This window comes from Chiloscyllium plagiosum, chromosome 33 (assembly GCF_004010195.1).
Source record: "Chiloscyllium plagiosum isolate BGI_BamShark_2017 chromosome 33, ASM401019v2, whole genome shotgun sequence".
Taxonomy (NCBI): domain Eukaryota; kingdom Metazoa; phylum Chordata; class Chondrichthyes; order Orectolobiformes; family Hemiscylliidae; genus Chiloscyllium; species Chiloscyllium plagiosum.
Window position 1 is genome coordinate 31,163,965 of NC_057742.1, and position 19,817 is coordinate 31,183,781.

The 19,817-nt window shown below is 41.9% G+C and overlaps 1 protein-coding gene across 2 annotated transcripts in view; it reads left to right on the forward strand.

The window, feature by feature from the left end:
• fam171a2a (family with sequence similarity 171 member A2a) overlaps positions 1–19,817 on the forward strand; it is a 310,310-nt gene that overhangs the window by 48,652 nt on the left and 241,841 nt on the right. Inside the window, exon 2 of one of the 2 annotated variants that reach the window (XM_043675235.1) lies at positions 10,872–10,979. The exons of the other annotated variant lie outside the window; for it this stretch is intronic. Within the exon in view, the coding sequence (XP_043531170.1) occupies positions 10,874–10,979 (106 nt within the window). The 5' untranslated portion in view covers positions 10,872–10,873. The remainder of the gene's footprint in view (positions 1–10,871; positions 10,980–19,817) is intronic. 2 annotated transcript variants of the gene reach the window in all.

Consider the following 19,817-nt stretch of genomic DNA (forward strand, 5'->3'; position numbering starts at 1 on the left):
CTGGAAAAGCTCAACAGCATCTGTGTAGAGAAATCAGAGTTAAGATTTCAGGTCCAGTGCCCCTTCCTCAGAACTGATCTGTATCTTATCTTCATCTGATCACCTTGGTCTATCACCCTTGATCCCTGACTTGACAAATATTCTCTTCAAATTTGGAAATTGAAGTTAGTCTCTTGCAATGCTTGATGAATGAGGGATTTGTCCAATAATATGTATATTTTTTCCTGTCCATTTTATTTTCTCTATTTAATTTCTGAAGCCAGAATTGCACGTTGGCTTCAGAGCTGGAGGAACTGGCAGCCACTGAGTACTTTGCCAAGTTGTTGTGTTTCATGTGGAAGCTGCATGAAGGCCTGTGTCTACCTCATTACAAAAGGTGTCACATTCAGCTGTATCTCTTTCATTTCAAAGGTTCATCTCTTACCTGATGTTGCTCCTGCCCAATACCACATATCCTTGCATGATCAATGAGGCATCATTGAATAATGATCAGGAGCAGAAAACATATGCTTTTTCTTTGCACCCATTGTCATTTCTTTGCGTTCCCTATCCTGTTTACCTTCTCATTACCCTCTCATACCAATCCCACTGTCTTAAGATCAATTACCGGTTCTCCAGCTCTATATGGCTTAGGTGCAGAACGATGTTCATGAGCAGCAGAAGCACTTAAGGCCATCCTGAGGATATGATTAGATTAGATTACAGTGTGGAAACAGGCCCTTCGGCCCAACAAGTCCACACCGACCCGCCGAAGCGAAACCCACCCATACCCCTACATTTACCCCTTACCTAGCACTACGGGCAATTTAGTGTGGCCAATTCACCTGACCCTGCACATCTTTGTGATGTGGGAGGAAACCGGAGCACCCGGAGGAAACCCACGCAGACACGGGGAGAACGTGCAAACTCCACACAGTCAGTCGCCTGAGGCGGGAATTGAACCCGGGTCTCTGGCGCTGTGAGGCAGCAGTGCTAACCACTGTGCCACCGTGCCGCCCTAACCTGTATTCATATGATGGACCTGTATTCATACAAATCTTTTAACTGTAGCAAGTGGTGCCTTTAACCTTTAGTCTGGTCATTGATCTAATTCTTTAGATTGTACATTAGTGTTCATGTTGAGATACATTTTGAAATGTACTACACAACATATTTTCAGCATTAAAGGTGTTGCAGAATCAATCACGGTGTAATGCTGGCTCGATATTACCTTGCCAGTGTGCCTCAGACACCAGCTTCAAACTATCACAGCTGCGCCACTGATGCTTCCATTGCCCACATCAGACACCCTTGAGATCTCTGAACTGTCACATGGCAGGACTTGTGGACTGTACTAACCACAGAGGCTTGGTCAGCCAAATCCATTATAGTCCACATTTCCCTTTTAGAAAAATAATTTGCAAATTACGCCACATTAGCCAAACCATTTTGCACTAATATCTACAGCAGCAGAAAGAGACAGGGTTCAAACAGAGTCCAAGAGACCTACCATTGACTGTACCTCTCAGTCCTCACATGACCAGAAGAGTTGACAGCCTTCCAGACTGGAGAACGGCCGAATCAGCAGTTAGAAGCAATTGCTTTGGCAGCTTTTATTAGTAAAATTTGGCAACTGGCAGCGAAGGTGCTGGTGCCCTTGACTATGAACACTTTTCATCCTTTAATCACAGAACTTCCCGACACGTGTTTTATATCTTACACAGAAATATTTATTCAGTGATTGTATAAAAGTAAGATGCAACCTTTAAAGGGAATGGTCCTGCTATCATTAGAACAGTTGCTATATGATGTCATTAACCCAAAGGTCCTGCATTTTGGGTAAGATACGGCAATGATGTATATGAAAATGAATCAAATATATCTGTCATTGCAGCTCAGGCTTCCTTTTCAACTGAGGTTAAGAACATAGAACAGTACAGCCAAGGAAGAGGCCATTCGGCCCACACTGTTGTGCTGAACATGTCACCAAATTAAATTAATCCCTTCTGCCTGCCCTTGGCCCACATCCCTCCATTCCTTGCATATACATGTGCTAATCTAAAAGTCCCTTAAATGCCCCTGTCATATTTGCCTCCATCACTACTCCTGGCAGCATGCATCAGACGCCTACCACTCTCTGTGTAAAACACTTGCCCCTAAAAACTCCTTTTGAACTTTCCCCCTTTTGCCTTAAATGCAAGCCCCTTAGTATTAGACATTGTAACTCTGGGGGAAAGAAGTTTTTGACCGTCAACTCTATCTATGCTTTTATAATTTTATAGACTTCTGTCAAGTCTACCCTCAGCTGCTCCAGAGAAAACAATCTGAGGTTTTGTACCCTCTCCTTATAGCTCATACCCTGTAATCCAGGCAGCATCCTCTTCTGCACCACCTTCAAAGCCTCCACACCCTTCCAGTAATGTGGTGACCAGATTAGTGACTGATGGATTTCTCCAGGACAACAGTCCTCTTGAATCCTGGCTGAACGTGGGTATGTGGCTCTTTTACTATTGCCTTGTAGGTTGGACACTAAAGGGTCTGAGCAATGAATCTTGCTCTATATTCTAAACCCTCCTGTTCAGAAGCAGCCCTTGAATGCTGCTTAGTGCCTCACCACAGAAACTTGATTGAACTGGCACAACACTAGGTTGTAGTCTAACAGGTTTATTTGGAAGCACTAGCTTTCAGAGCACTGCTCCTTCGTCACCAGCTGATGAAGGAGCTGTGCTTCCAAATAAACCTGTTTGACTATAACCTAGTGTTGTGTGATTTTTAACTTCGTACACCCCAGTCCAACACCAGCTCCTCCAAATCTTGATTGAACTGTGAAGAGCAAGAACAAAATATTCCATTGCTACTCATGTGTTCCACCATGCTGTAACATGGGTAGTGAACCTCTTACCATTACCTTCCACTGATACTGCAAACTTCCACTGAGCCTGTGAATTTAACAGTAGAAAGTGTAATAGCTGCCACAAATGTGGTGTGTAATTTAAGGTGAAATATATTCTCTGAACACGAATAAGCAATGTTGAGTGTACAATGATGGGAAGGAATATAATGGGCACAGCTGAAAAATGGACTCTAATTTTCAATCTATTTTCCCACAAGCAAAGCCTGGATCTTAATGAATGATTGGTTTTCTCTCCAAGACTGCATAGTCATCTCCCAAGACAGCAAAACTAATGATGCTCCTGGAAGATCATGAATAGTTCATTTTATTAATTAATATGACCAATCATTAACTTTCCACTGTAGCACAAAGGCTGGGACAAAATATGGACTTTGTCAAAGTTATGACAATACTATGGCTTTAAGAGGTGTATTTTGTTCAGGTTTTTGTTATGAAAAAAAGTTTGAGACGGAGATACCGAGCAGTCAGCTCCAACGCCAATAAACAGCTTGTGACGCCTTGGAGTTTTAAAATAGGAACGGTAGAGGCAGCCTGAATGGGTGGGGTCACGCTCCCACAGAGCCAGAATTTTTTTCAAATTTTAGCTTTCAGTAGCTGTTACTGGGATCTTCAAGCTGGATGTGGGAGTTTTCATTCCTCACTCTCTCATAACTAAAAGCTGAGGTTCTGTTCCTGCTGATGAAATTGCATGTTAGATATAAAATTTTACCCTTTTGCCAAGGGTGTGTTAATAGGATGTTACTATATTAAAACAGTTAATTAGTAATAGTTAATACAGCTATTATTTTGTTAAGCAATTTGATAGTTAAACCATTTTCTACTTGCATATTTGTTTTGTTTGTATTTTAACCATAGTGTATGGATAAAGTGCGTTTTGTCTCAAACCTGGCAATTTGACCAATTGAATGGCATCTGGAACACAATGCCTTGTACTTACCCTTTTATAATAAAAGGGTAGGGTCTAGACTATCTTCTTAATATATTTTGAGGGGGTTTGGTCTTGTCCATAACAAAGCTGTTGCCACTAAACTGGCACCTCTTCATTAGGGATTAGTAATTGATTGAGTTGCATTGCACTGATGATCAAAACAATATATATCAAATCACAGTGTAAGCAAATGTCAGGATTCCATTTTTAATGGGATCTAAAGATTATTGCAAGCAGTGACAGACCTAGCTACCCTCTGTGATTGCATTCAAGATGACAGGAACCTTTTGAATAGATTTTGAATTATGTGTTCAGTCACGATAGGATATTAATATGTTACTTGCATTGAAAACTGATTACTGGTGATTAAAACATCATGGAACTAATGATAACGGATGAGCAGAGTGCCTGAAGCTATCTTGTCAGGATGAAAGTGGAGACGTACAGCACGGAAACAAACTCTTCGGTACAACTCGTCCATGCTGACCAGATATCCCAACCTAATCTAGTCTCACTTACCAGCATTTGGCTCATATCCCTCTAAACCCCTCCTATTAATCTACCTATCCAGATGACTTCAATGTCGTAGCTAAACCCACCTCCATCGCTGCCTCTGGCAGCTCATTCCATACACGCACCGCCCTCTGCATGAAAACATTGCCCCTAAGATCCTTTTTAAATCTTTCCCCTCTCACCTTAAACCTTTGCCCTCTAACTTTGAACTCCCCTACCCTGGGGAACAGACCTTAGCTGTTCACTCTTTCTATTATTGAACAACCGTGTGGTTCTCATAATTGGTCCAAATCTCTCCTGTTTAAAGTTTCTGCCTGAGCTAATGTGCCGACCTTTAATATCACTAATCTCTAAAATTAAATTTCAACACTATTTTTTGTAAGGCTTTTTCAATATTGTGCTGTACACACTTCCCATGGGAATTTTCTGCAGCTCATCGCATCGAGATATTTCCATTTTGTTTGGATAGAAAATTAAGATTGTGTTGTGCCTGTTTTGACGACGGGAGTTGTTAGGATCAGGTAAAGGTCATTGACTCAACATGTTAGTTCATTTTTGGTTGCTGCCCAGCTCCTCTTCCTCAACTTATTCATCAGTCCCCTTTCTCCCTGCAGAAGCACATCTGATGCTTTTGAGCAATTCGCACAAGGACGCTGCAATAAATAATTCATGCTGAGGGACAGTTGAGAACAATTGATGGGCATGTCTTCTGCGCTGCTCACTGTAGTATTACAAATGTCTGGCTGAGGTACAAATTAGCACTGGTGCCTGGTATAATTACTACTGCTGGGCCAATCCATGCCTCAGTTGAGCAGGAGAATAAGTAGTAGACCATGGGAGGGGAGTTAATAAAAAAAAAATGGATGAGTGGCTTTCATTCAGTGATTTGCAGAGCATGCCATTCTGCCAATTGCAAAATCAATTGACCAGGGAGCTCCCTCACTGCTGCAATTAAATGGAATAAAAGTGTTATTGCAGACAGTTGTAGAATTCGGTCCACATTGACTGAGCAATCCGGTTTGGTTTTCCAGTCTGTTACTGGACCTATTGCATAAGCTCAGCAATGTTTCAATCTGCAGCCACTCTCCAAAGTGAGAAATGCCATCGAGTGGCAAGAGAATGCTGTGCCCTTTGAAGGCCGTGCAGTTGTGAAGTGAAGTGCAAGGATTTTATTTCACGACGCAACCGATATTTATTGGATGAGACAGAATTCTGAGTGAAGCACGCTGTTAATTTATTGCACTATCTCAATAAACAGAGCGAAAGTTACTGAAGATAACTTTGAATTTGTGTGAAAATTTGAATAGCAGCCTGTTTGACCTCACTTCCAAATTATATGTCTGTTGAGGCTGATAGAAATAAAAATGGGGAGAGATATAAAATGGATAATCAGCTGGTTAATACTGCTACAATTATGAAGTTCTTTTTTTCAAACTTTCTCTTTAAATTTGGTGTAAGTGAACGGGTCATGTGATGTGTTGTGGAGTTTGCTGAACAATAATTGTCTCTTTAGAGATCAAAGGAAAACTCAAAATTACTGAAGGTATTTCCACTTGGAATCAATGTCCTCAGTGTACCATGAGTAGACCTTGAGTCTCCCAAAATGCCATAAAGATAACATAGGTATTGAGTTTAAACTCTGCTCTAAACTACTGTTTATTTCCCAGAGAGAACTTGGGAGCAAATATATAGAATCTATGATAATGATATATTAGTAATATTACATATTTCACATTGCCTGAGGAGAGAGGGCAGAGGAAGAGCTCTGGTTGCAGACTTCCTTATAAACACATGCGTATTGACAGATAGAAGTTTACCATTTGTTTTGTGCTGTCTTCAGCGATGCTCCTGGAGTTCCTGAGGTTCACGCGCAATACTGGCTCTCTCCCCCCCCCCGCAGCCCGAAGGCAAAAAGCTAAAGCCTCAACGAGAACAGAACCTCTCAGCCAGTTTACAGGCACCCAGCTTAAAGGGAATGTTGGTATGGGTGCAGGACTGACTGAATCTTAAACAGAGAAAATTGCTGACGTTATTAGCCAAATTAGTGGCTAGTGCACAGATGGAAGATTCAGTTTGTAAGCATTTACAAGATGCTGGAAGATCCATCTAGTTTGGAAGTAAAGGAAGGGATTTATACCACAATCCTCAGTGAAAAGCAGTTCTGGAATAACAAGTGACTCAGTTGGGAAAGTGAAAATGAAGCAAGCCATTGGGAGCTGAAAACAGTTTTAAACTGGTTCCTGGAAGATGAAGTATCTACTTAAAGAATAGCGTAAAGTAAAACCTTAGGGGATTTTCAGTCATGCTAAAACTTAAAGCCTACAGTTTAATGTGTAGGTTTCCTGTAAAAGGATAATAGTATTAAGTCAATAGTGTTTTTTAGTCACTTGTTATCACAAAAGATACAAAATGTGAAAGCTTGTCACGTCATTTCTTCTGCTAGTTCAGATTTCTCTTCAGAAGTTATTAGTCTCTAGTGATATCACAATATCCAACTTACATTATCGCAGAATGTCATAATTTCCTCCACTGTGTGCAATTTGTAACTAATTTTCTTTTTAAACAAGTTTTCCTTGATCACTGAATTCAATTCATAGAAACGATTTGGCATTTAACTTGTGTTAACAGCAATTAGTAGAAAGGATTATTGATGGAAAGTGGTTGGAAATTTCCATTCCTGTTTCTTTATTTTTTGCCACACACTCATATGCCCCTACATGCCGATGCACCATGCTTCAGCCATGAGAGTGGGCTTGGTACCAACATGAGGGCAATCTGTAGCCAGTGATTAACAGTTGTTATTGTTGACTAATGGGAGAGCCCAAATTCGAACGGACATAGCGGAAGCCTGATTGAATTGATAGGTTTAGAGTTTGTAGAAATGAATGGAATGTGAAAGCACAAACACTATGAAGTAGAGAAACTCTGAAACAGCTTAGTGTCTTCCAGCTGGTTCAGTTAGGAGAATTCACAAAGAGGATAATACATCATTAATTTCAAAAGGCCCGGAAAGAGTATTATGTCTGGGACCTGTTATAAAATAGTGTGAAGTTCAGCAGAAAAACAGGGATTGAACTGTCAAAAGGATAATAAATTCAGACTGAATGTTATTGTGGCAAAAAAAACAGTGCCTGGAAGCCTTGCTTCTACTGTATGAAGACGACTGGAATGAATCCCAGGTGGAGAGAGTTCATACTGTGTGTGCGCGCATTCCTTTCTCTCTTTCATTTCTGTGGACAAAGTCCAAAGTCACACAACACCAGGTTATAGTCCCAACGGGTTTATTTGAAATCACAAACTTTCTAAGCTCCTTCATCAGGTGAAAATTCAATTTATAGTTTGAAATAAACCTGTTGGCCTATAACCTGATGTTGTGTAACTTCTGACTTTGTCCATCCCAGTGCAACACCGACACGTCCACATCATCTCTGTGAGATAGCAGCTATTATATCTGTAATACACTGCACTTTATTGAGCATTGCACTTTTTTTCATAATCATTTAGCTAGGATTAGGATACTGCAATGCGGACCAATGCTTAAGGGATATCCATTTAAAACTGAGAGGAATCAAAGTTTTTCTGTGTGTGTTTTTGGAACTCTTCCTGAAAATGTGACAGAAATTGAGTCCTTGTATATTTTTAAGACTGAACTGGATATACTCTAATTAAGCAAAGTGGGTGAAAGGTTATCAGAGGTGTTGGAGGAGTTTGGATTTGAGGTTGCAATCCAATCAGCCATGATCTTCTTGAAGACTTGAGGAGTTGAATTGGCCTACGTCTGCTTTGAATTTGCATGTTTGTTACTTTAGATCTTTCAAATCCAGGGAGGATAGCCCCAAAACCATCTGCCAAACCAATCCAGCATCTATATGACTGATGAAATGCTGGTTTAGAGCATTTGTTGCTTCATTTGTTTTCCCAAGAGCTATGTTTTTAATTAATCAGCTCTGTTTTTGCCAGTGATCCTTGGTCTCTGTTGATGAGTTACATGCACTGAGCAATTAGCTTCATAAAAAGTGAGCAGAAAGCCAAAGTATGAATTTCTGATCTGGAAGAATATGGATTGATAGCTGGTATGATATTCGCAGCCATCAGAGGGGAAGTACCTTGAGCCAGCTGACATTTTTCTCTCTTTGCATTTTTTTGCTCCCAGACACTTTTTTACATCTGGCTTTCAAAAGCTATTTGCTCTCTAAATTGATTTCCTTTGAAATGACACTGAAGCCTTGTCTGACTTCACTTGTGTCTGTAGATGTAGATGTGCATGTGTGGCTGCTTATGTTAAAATCCAATACCGTGTTAATCATGCATGGGGTTAAACCTGACTGAGAAAACTGTGTGGCTGTGAGAGGTTTTGATAGTCGTTGGGATTGTTGCAGGATTTAAGCCTATAAGGTAGAAGGGACTATATGCTTTTCAGAGTAATACTTAGTGTTTTTGCTTTGGATTCTCTTCACCACCAGTTCAAAGGGCATGCTATGTTTAGGACAACAACAATTAATTAAATAAGTGTTTGATATAACTGAGAATAAAGATAAAAACACATCAAATATCGATACAATAATTTCAACTTCCCATTCAGGGACCCTCTGTTTGCAGCAAAGATTTTAAAGATAGATATTATCAAATAAAATTGTTCAGATATTATTACACACTTCGGAGGCAGGTGGGACATGATACTTCATCAATAAGCTGCTTGGTTCCTACCCATAGTGCACTGCTTCAACAGTAGAGAGGTCCAAAGAATAAAAATGATTTAACTATATAATGGAATGAGCTGCCAGAGGAGGTGATGGAGGCTGGTGCAATTACAACATTTTCAAAGACATCTGGATATGGGCTAAATGGTGGCAAATGGAACTAGATTCATTTAGTATATCTAGTTGGCATGGATGAGTTGGGCCAAAGGGTCTGCTTCCATGCTGTACATCTCTATGACTCTAATGTCAGACCTCACTATTCATGCCTGTAAATCCAAATATTAATATATCACAAACTGACCAGGTCCCATTCTACAGACCCAGTAGTCTGATGGTGATGCACACCTTTACAGCATGTGACAGTAGACTGTCTAATCATCAAGGCCAGCACATCCAAGTATTATCCTAAATTCAAAAGTTGCTCACACAAATGTGCCTTCCAACAAAGGGCACCAAACAACTTGAAGAGTCGAGATCCCAGCTTAAGTTTTCTCCTCAGCCTGCAAATAGTGAGGACACTCAGTCTGAAATGAGGTATCTCTGCCTTAGAGAAAGACCACAGGCCTCGTAACTTATGACATCACTGTGGGCTCCTTGGAGGTCACCATGTAATGGTGAACATTTGCCTTTAAAATTTGCACCATTGTTCTCCAAGTTTATTTAAAGCTCACTTCTCCCTTACTCAGTAATCTTCTCCATCTCTACAACCCTCCAAAATATTTGCACTTTAATTCTGGCCTCCTGTGTATCGTTAGTTTTAATTATTCCATTACTGGTGGTTATGCATTGACTTGCCCAGGTCTCAAGCTCTGGAGTGCCCTCCCTACACTTCTCTATTTTCCTTTATGATCAGACTACATATAACTTAACTCATTGCACTTATTGCCCATCCCTAATTTCCCCAAGGGCAGTTCAGAGCCAACCACATTGCTGTACATCTGGAGTGACATGTAGGCCAGCCCAGGTAAAGATGGCAGTTTGCTTCCGTAAAGGACATTAGTGAACCAGATTGGGTTTTCCGACAATAGATTCATGGTCATGCATTAGACTTTTAATTCCAGATATTTATTGAATTCAAATTCCACCATCTGCAATGGCGAGAATCGAACCCTGGGTCCCCAGAACATTATCTGGGTTTCTGGATTAATGGTCGAAAAGTGTGGCGCTGGAAAAGCACAGCAGGCCAGGTAGCATCTGAGGCACGGGAGAATGGACGTTTTGGGCATAAGTCCTTCATCAGAAATGTAGGAGGGAAGGCAGGGGCCTGAGAGATAAAAAGGAGGTTGGGAGTGGGGCTAAAGGGAAGATAGCTGGGAAGTTGATAGGTCGATGGAGGTGGGGGGGTGATGGTGATAGGTCAAAGGGGAGGGTGGAATTGATAGATGGGAAGGAAGATTTACAGGACAGTTCAAGAGGGAAGTGCTGAGTTGGAGGGTTAGATCTGGGATGAGGTGAGGGAGGGGAGATGCGGAAACTGGTGAAATTGATGATGATGCCATATGGTTGGAGTGTCCCAAGGTGCAAGTTGAGGTCTTCTTCCTCCAGTTGTTAGGTGGTTTGGATTTGGCGGTGGAGGAGGCCCAGGACTTGCATGTCATGGGGCAAAGTGGGAGGGGGAGTTGAAGTGATCGACCACAGGGCGGTAGGGTTATTTGGTGGATGTGTCCCAGAGATGTTCCCTGAAACGTTCCATGAGTTGATATCCTGTCTCAGTCCAATGATAATACCACTAGGCCACTGCTGCCTCCTAAATATAAATTGATATATAAATTTATATGTGAATATAAGTTGCTTTTCAATATTGGAGATGTAAATTATATGTTTTGCATTGTCACAGAAATGGCCGAGATTACAAACTTAAACAGCAGTATGGGGGAGATCGTGATAGGACACAAGACATCAGCTCCCATTGCTTTGACCATGTTGTTCTATAGAAGAAAGAAAGGTTTGCAATTAATTCCTCCCTCTAACAAATTCTGAACAATCCCATGTGCATTTGTAACTAGAGTGGTACTTTACAATTGTAGTCACCATTAATATTTAGCGGTCTTCAGATATGGTTGGGGTATGAATGAATTCTCCTTCATTTTCAGTTTCCCTTCTTCTATCTGAGGGGCTGTCTTGCAAGCCTGATTGCAGTTGGGAGCTGTAGGTTTAAATCTAAAATTTAAGCATGAAGACCTCATTTGAACAAATTATTTTCAGTTGTCAGGGATTGGTGTCTTGGGAAGTATTTTGTCAGGAAATTTATTCAAGGCATTTGAAAATGTTTTGGCCACCTAGGGATCTTCAATGGCTCCTCTCGAACAGCGAAGCAGTTTATTGAATAAGTGGAGAAGATGGTTGTTACAGCAATAAAGTAGACAAAAGTCTTTTCCATTTTTCATGAGGGACATTTAATAAGGAATTGCTTTGAGCTTGGATGAGCATTGTAGTTTGGATTTGAAATGTGATTCATTCCCAACAAAAAGCTTGGGTTCAATTCTATGCGTTTAAATTTCTGAAATATTAAGAGCTGTAAACCTATGAGGGAGATAATGGTGCAATGGTAATGTAATCCAGCGGCCTAGGCTAATGCTGTAGAGACACTGGTTCCAACACCTTAGTAGAGTCTGACTGAGTTGAAATCCAATTAATGATTTTGGAAATGCAAACTGTACTCAGCAATGGTAACCATGAAACTATTATGAATTGTCATAAAACCCCACCTCGTTTAATGGTCTTGGGAGAAGGAAATCTGTCATCGTTACCTGATTTGACTCTCAACTGCGAAATGTGGTATTTTATGTAAAAGTTGTGATAACTGGAAGGATTTTTACACGCTTCTGGACGGCCACTCTGTGAAAAGACAGAAACATATGGAGACCATCTTTGCAATTAGAAGCATTCCTTTAATGGCTTGGGAGCAGTAAGATTTGGAGCATTTTTTTGCTTTTTGCTGTAAACCTATGTCCAACTCTAATGTAAAACTCACCAGATCAATTCACATCTCCCTACTCCAAGTCACATTCAGAGCCAAGACTAGATTTCTAACGTCCCAAATGGGTTTCCATTGTATAGGATTTAACATTCATGCACACCATAAGCAGAAAGTCAAATTGGAAGCATAAAATATTACCAACTATCCAGCTTTAATAGCTGACTCAAAAATGTACTTGATTCACAGAAGCACACTTTACAGGCCTGACCTCATTTATGACAAAATCTATTTTTAAAGGGGTGCTCTCATCTTGTCAAGTGGCTTTTCTCTGCTTTGTTGCAGACAGTGCAGTTCAGGCTAAAAGGCTTAAATTATGATTGCAGGTTGTGCAGATTAGGCTTGTCTTCCCTTGACCTAAAGAAGATTAAATAGTGACCTCAATCATGTGTTCATGATCATTGAGTGATTCAGCAGGTAATCAGAAAGAACATCTTTTTTGCACTGTAAGTTTGAGAACAAAGAAGTTAACCATCACATTTCCAGACCTTTCAGGGTGCTGTTGTGTAACATCTCTTCATACACATCTAGAACTATCTGGCACCTCTTCATTCCAAACCCCTAAAATAAAAGGTAGATGGTTATTAGGTAGGAGGTGTTGAGGGATTAGATTAGATTAGATTAGATTCCTTACAGTGTGGAAACAGGCCCTTTGGCCCAACAAGTCCACACCGACCCTCCGAAGAGTAACCCACTCAGACCCATTTCCCTCTGACTAATGTACCTAACACTATGGACAATTTAGAATGAGCTGAAAATGTGTTGCTGGAAAAGCGCAGCAGGTCAGGCAGCATCCAGGGAACAGGAGAATCGATGTTTCGGGCATAAGCCCTTCTTCAGGAATGAGGAAAGTTTGTCCAGTAGGCTAAGATAAAAGGTAGAGATGGAAATGTGTTGCTGGAGAAGCGCAGCAGGTCAGGCAGCATCTAGGGAACAGGAGAATCGACGTTTTGGGCATTAGCCCTTCTTCAGGAATGAGGAAAGTTTGTCCAGCAGGCTAAGATAAAAGATAGGGAGGAGGGACTTGGGGGAGGGGCGTCGGAAATGTGATAGGTGGAAAAAGGTCAAGGTGAGGGTGATAGGACAGATTGGGGTGGGGGCGGAGAGGTCGGGAAGAAGATTGCAGGTTAGGGAGGCGGTGCTGAATTTGATGGATTTGACTGAGACAGGCGGGGGGGATACTTTCCCCAGCACCACCCCCTTCCATTTATCCTTCAGACCCCTTGACCCACAAGCCTCATTCCTAATGAAGGGATTATGCTCGATATTTCGACTCTCCTGCTCCTTGGATGCTGCTTGAAAAGTTGCGCTTCTTCAGCACCACACTCTTTCAAGACAGACACACGCACGCACACACACAGACACAGAAACAAATACACAGACAGACTCAGACACAGACAGACAGACACACGTAACGACACACACAAACACACTGACAGCCACACTTCCCACCCACGAAGACAATGCTGATAGGGGAGCGGAGGGATATATATCCTTGGTGGTGGGGTCCGTTTGGAGGTGGCGGAAATGACGGCGGATGATGCGCTGTACATGGAGGTTAGTGGGGTGGTAGGTGAGGACCAGTGGGGTTCTGTCCTGGTGGCGGTTGGAAGAGCGGGATTCAAGGGCGGAGGATCGGGAAGTGGAAGTTCAAGGGCGGAGGATCGGGATAAAAGGTAGGGAGGAGGGACTTGGGGGAGGGGTGTCGGAAATGTGATAGGTGGAAAGAGGTCAAGGTGAGGGTGATAGGTCAGACTGGGGTGGGGGCCTATTCACCTGACCTACACATCTTTGGACTGTGGGAGGAAATCGGAGCACCCGGAGGAAACCCACACAAACACTGGGAGAATGTGCAAACTCCACACAGACAGTTGCCCGAGGCCGGAATCGAATCCGAGTTCCTGGTGCTGTGAGGCAGCAGTGCTAACCACTGAGCCACCGTGCCACCCGGTGTCTAGAACCATAGCAGATGGATTTAAGATACAAATCCTTCATGGTCTAATTGAGTGATGAGACAGACCAGAGGTATTTCAGTTTCTCCTACGAATGGTGATGCATTTCTATTATTAATCCTATCTGGACCATAGGGCTGTAATGATTATGATGTGCAGCAGATGTAATGCCTGCTAAAACGTAGGGTTTCTGTATCAGTATCACAACTGAGTTCTGAAGAACTTCTTTTCAGAATTCAAGAGCTGTCTTTACAGAGATAAGGGGGATGTCCATGTCTGCAGCTTAAAGATAGTGTGTGTTTGATGGAGTTTTCTCCATTTACTCACTAAACAGATTCAGCTTGTCCTCCTTTAGCTAAAAAAAAGGAATCTCTACTCGAACTGAAAATTTCAAGCTTTTGATTAAACTCAACTTAAATTGTTCAGCTGTGCTTCAGTCAGGTCCACACTTTACTCCAGAGTCTCAAGGTTCAGAGTTGACTTCCAAAAATTTGAGCTCAGATTTCCAAGCTGACATACTCCAGTATAGTTCTGGATTAGTGGTGCTGGAAAAGCACAGCAATTCAGGCAGCATCTGAGGAGCAGGAAAATCGACGTCGATTTTCCTGCTCCTCGGATGCTGCCTGAACTGTGCTTTTCCAGCACTAATAATCCAGAATCTGGATGCCAGCATCTGCAGTCATTGTTTTTACCATACTCCAGTATAGTACTGAAGGAGTGATGCACTAGCGGAGGATTGGAACTGAAAGAGTGCCGCGCTGGCAGGGGGTCGGTACTAAGGGAGTGCCACACTGGCGGGGGTTCAGTACTGAGGGAGTGCCACACTGGCAGGGGAGTCAGTAGCAAGGGATTGCCGCACTGGCGGAGGGTCGCTATGGAGGGAGTGTGGCACTGGCGGGGGGGGGGGGTCGCTACCAAGGGAGGGACGCAGTGGTGGAGGGTTTGGAGTGAGGGAGTGCCTCAGTGTATAAGGGAGCATCGCATTGGTGGAGATGATGTCTTTTGAATGCACTGTCAACTGACACTGCATCCACCATCTCAGATGGACATAAAAAATTGGATGGTCTTATTTTAGGGGAGTGATCACCAGTATCCTGACCAATCCCTCGATCATGACAAAAAGCTCTCATGATTTGGTCATTATCGAAAATGTTATTTGTCTACATGCAAGTTGGCTGCATTTAATTCAAAAGTACTTCATTCACTGTCAATCTTGTGATTGTTTGTGGGGGGGTGGGGTGGAATCGCTATAAAAATGCAAAAGATTCTTCCATTTATACCCGAGACATGTTCAAATAAGGAATTCTGGTGTAAGAATGAATTCTTGATGAATATGATGATGGACCCACAAGACTCCAGTCTCAGGAAGAAAATGTCACGTGTCTGATCTCCCGTCCTCCAGGAAGACTTTATGTTCATTATCACACTTCCTTTAAAATCTGGGCTGAGCCTAGTTGTATCTGGCTTGGTTTGGGTTTCAGCTTTTTAATGTCCGGTCCAGTCCAACCATAGCCTGTGCATTTTTGAGGGCCAAGAAATGGAATCGGAGGATTTCTCAGATCACACACATGCCTGAGGTTGGAAATCTCTCACTCTCTGAATAGACATTATCTCCATGAATACAGATTCTCTCCCCTCTGTCCGGGGCACCAAGGATTATTCCTGGAACATTAAAGCATTTGTTCCCAGCAACTGTGCAGAATATACTGGAAAACCATTAAAAGTCATCAGATGACAGAGATCCCTGGGGTGTACCATATCACAGCCCATGGTTAATGCAGATTGATGGTTCACCTGACCTTTTCACAGATGAAGTTATGATTGGAATAAGAACTGGCCAGTCACCAAAAGGCTAAATAGCTAACAACCCGGGGAACCAGTGATTGACTTTGTGCAGCTTTGTTAAAACTCATAGCTCAGATTTACTTAATTATCTTTGTTTCGTTAACTGTTTGGTTGGGTTTGTTCAGTCATTTTCTAAATGATTATTTTTGAAAAGAGAGAACTGAGTTTGATATGACCCACATTCCATTACCAATCTTGTAACAAGTTGCTGTGTGGTTGAAGGTGTGTGTACCTAGTTTGTGCAACAAATACCGGTAATCCTTCTACAATGCAATGGTTGTGTTCATGTGCAACTCTGTGTTATAGAAAGATCACGGTTTAGAAGCAGAGCTCAAAGTGTTGGCAATGTAATTGTGTTATAGCCCACATACATGTTAAATGTTTGTGCTTTAGAAACGTTCCCAATTCGTCAATTATGTTAGAGCAAATTCGTTTTCACAAAACCTACTTCATAGTAGAACGACCTGTGAATCCAAACATTTTGAACAACTTATAGTTATGCAGCACCCCTGTTATAGTCCAATGTCCAAGAATCCTCAAAGGAAGTGATCAAACGACACTTGACACTTTATATGCTACATAAGGATATAAATTTGGTGGTCATACACATGACCAAAAGCTTGGTCAGACGTTGGGGGAGTTCAGGTTGTTTTAAAGGAAGAGGGAGAGAGATTTATGGAAAGAATTCCAGAACTTAGGGTCATGCAGCTGAAGATAGGGCTACTCATAATGGAATGCTAAAAGAGAATTTGAAGAGCACTAGGGAAGCATCACCAAGTAATGCCTTCCAAAACTCTTTAAATCCAGTAATAAGCAGCTCTCAAGCTACCTAACCAAGAGTCAGTGTGTTGTTGAGGCTTCACATCTCATCCTGGACTTACAAAAGCATTTTCGAACACCTTTCTTTCATCACTGCCAAATGCATAATATTGGTTTCAATGATTTTAATTCACATAGAATCACACAGCACAGAAACAGAACCTTCGTTCCAACCCATCCACACCACCAGACATCCCAATCTGATCTTGTCCCATTTGCCAGCATTTGGCCCACATCCCTCTAAACCCTTCCTACTCATATAGCCATCCAGATGCCTTTTTAAATGTTGCCATTGTACCAGCCTCCACCACTTCCTCTGCAGCTTATTTCATACACGCAATACTCTGTGTGAAAAATGTTGCCCCTTGGGTATTTTTAAAAAGTCTTTTTCCTCTCACCTTAAACCTAGGCACTCTGGTTTTGGATTCCCTCACCTTTTTCCTATCCATGCCCCTCATGATTCTATAAGGTCACCCCTCAGCCCCTGACGCTTCAGGGGAAAATATTCCCAGCCTATTCAGCCTCTCCCTGGATCACCCAGCAGTGAATTTGGTAAGTGGCCAAGCTCCTCTCCACTCCTAGGCCCCAGTCAGGGAGCTCCAGTACAACAGTGGGAGGCACACTGGTCCCAGACTCCCTGCATTGCTGTTGACGAGGATGCTGCTCAGTCCAGAGAGTGAGAGATTGAAACACACCCACATCAGAGGAAAGACCGAGTTAGCTCAGCCATTGGGAAGGGCAGAAAATCTTTTGTTGAATCTGGAACCTCGTGGATAAATTTGCCAAAGTATCCATGGTGCTGTGAGCAATAGAGGGTGACACAGTGCCGTGGGTTTGGTGGGTGTGCAAGGCACAGTTACTTAAAATAAATGGTTCTTCCATATAAATACAAAACACAAAGGAAAATTTATGGCTGGTGTATTGGGAGCACTGCAACATTGTTGCCAGGTCAGTTTGACCAGTTATTGGAGAGGCTTCATTTGATTGAAATCAGACGGGCTGGACAGTGGGCGGGCAATGGTCTCCATTAGTGGAATTGTAGCTGGTTCGCATTTTGAGTTATTTATTTCAAATGTTAACTTGGTTTCTGACCGAATGGGGCTGTTTGCAATGGTATCTCATCTATTGTTCATTTTCTTCCTGCCACTGCAGTCAATGACGATTGATCTTTATGTGAAAGGTTTTTACAGATTGCCCGTAGCTGAGCTGCTCAGAACTTGGGCCTTAAAATCAATGGGAGGTGAGAGCTGGCTGCTCCAGTCGTCTCTGGGATTCATTGAAAGGGACAGGTCCTGCAGCTGCCAAAAGGACAAAACTGGCTATTTCCAACCATTTTTGAAGGAGACTGAGCCTCCCACACAAACTGGTTACTAGAGAGCTGAGTGACGCAGCCTTCTGTAAAGCTCAACAATGTCCTTTTGTTTCACTCGGGACGATGTGCTGATGGTTGTTTCTGTGCTCTGGCGGGTTAGACTCTGGATGATGACTGCTGCACCAGGACACATGAGGCACACCCATGGCATGTTGGAAATCCTACTCCACAGAAACAGGCCATTTGGCCCATCATGCAGTGAACTGTTTTCAAACGTGCTGCTGGATTATTCTTACTCATCTGCTTTTTCTCCATAGTCCTGCAAGTATCTCCCACTCGAGATATTTTTATAGAGAATATCAAAAATTACAATTGAATTTGCTTCCACCATTTTTTTTCAGGAGTACATCCTTGCAACATAATTACACCATCTACATTTCTTGCTGGTTTAGAAAGGCAGCCAATATCATCAAGATCCCTCCCACCCTGGTAATAATCTCTTGCAAACTCTTTCGTCAGGCAGAAGATAAACTTAAACACAGATTCAAGAACAGCTTCTTCCTGGTAGTTATTAGACTTCTGAATGGAACCCCTCAAATTTCAAATCTAATGTTGATCTTGCTTTTTGTGCACCTTCTCTGCAGCCGTAACCTTGTATCTCTCACTGTATTCTATCACCCCATGATCTTTTTATGGTATGATCTGCCTGTACTGCACGCAAAACAGAACTTTTCACTGTACTTAAGTACATGGTAATAAATCAAATCCAGTAAGTCCTGTTGGTTCCTATGGCACTTCTGTCATTACAGTTTCTCTGAACCAGACCCTTCATGACTTTGACATCACAAATTATTGATCATGAGCTTTTCTGTTTTGGATGCACTACTGGTGTCAGGAGTAAGAGAAAGTAATGTTGCTTCTTTACCGCTTGGCAAGTATTCTGAGGTAGCACCCCTGCTGTCCTGATCCACAGTCAAGCAGGCAAATATGTTTAGCATCTCAGCCAAGGGATGGCACATTTGATAGTGCGACACACACTCTCTGTATTGATCTGGTGGGTCAGTGATAAATTCTCTGCTCAATACCTGGAACGGGATTTGAACCTGGAACCTTGAGATTCAATTGCTACCAATTGATCCACTTCTGATAGGCAAAAGCCATTACTTGTAGAAGCAACTGAAGTGTAAAATTCTCCACAATAAAAACTATTGTTGAAGCTAAATCCTTAAATCATTTCAAAATTACTCATTTCTTGAAAAATAGAAACATGAAAAAATTTGGGCATTAGTTACATGGAAAAAGACCTGTGTGGTCTTGATGGGGCAAATAGCCTTTTCTTTTATTCTAAAATTTAAGAATTCCTGTAAAATAATGCAGAAAAATCAGAGGAACATTCAATACTTTGTTATATTGTCTTCTCTAAAGGAAAATGCAACCATTTAATTTGTTTTGATTTTGTGCGAAAATTGTGTTAATTCGAACTTCAAAGGTTTAGCCACATGGAAGGATCTGTTGAAATGATGATAACGACATCTGCTAGGAGTTTCCACATGTTACTCAGTAGTACTTGAATTGAGCAAACTGGCTGACTTTAGGTGGTGGTAGGTATTTCTCAGATATGCAGACATTAATAGGAAATAGCTCTGTCTACAGTTGTGCATCAAAACTGAAGCATTAATCAACTCCAGTAGATCTCAGTAGAGCCTGTCCCAACAACACAGTCGCTGTCACTATCTGTGGTAACCCAGAACCTTTGATATCTGATCTTTACATTTCTCCCCAGGTGGTTTTGTTCTTCCCCATGAGAGACTGAGACATAAAAGGCCACACTAAGGTTAGGGGTAGATACAGGTTTGAACCTTAGGGTTGTCAACTCTT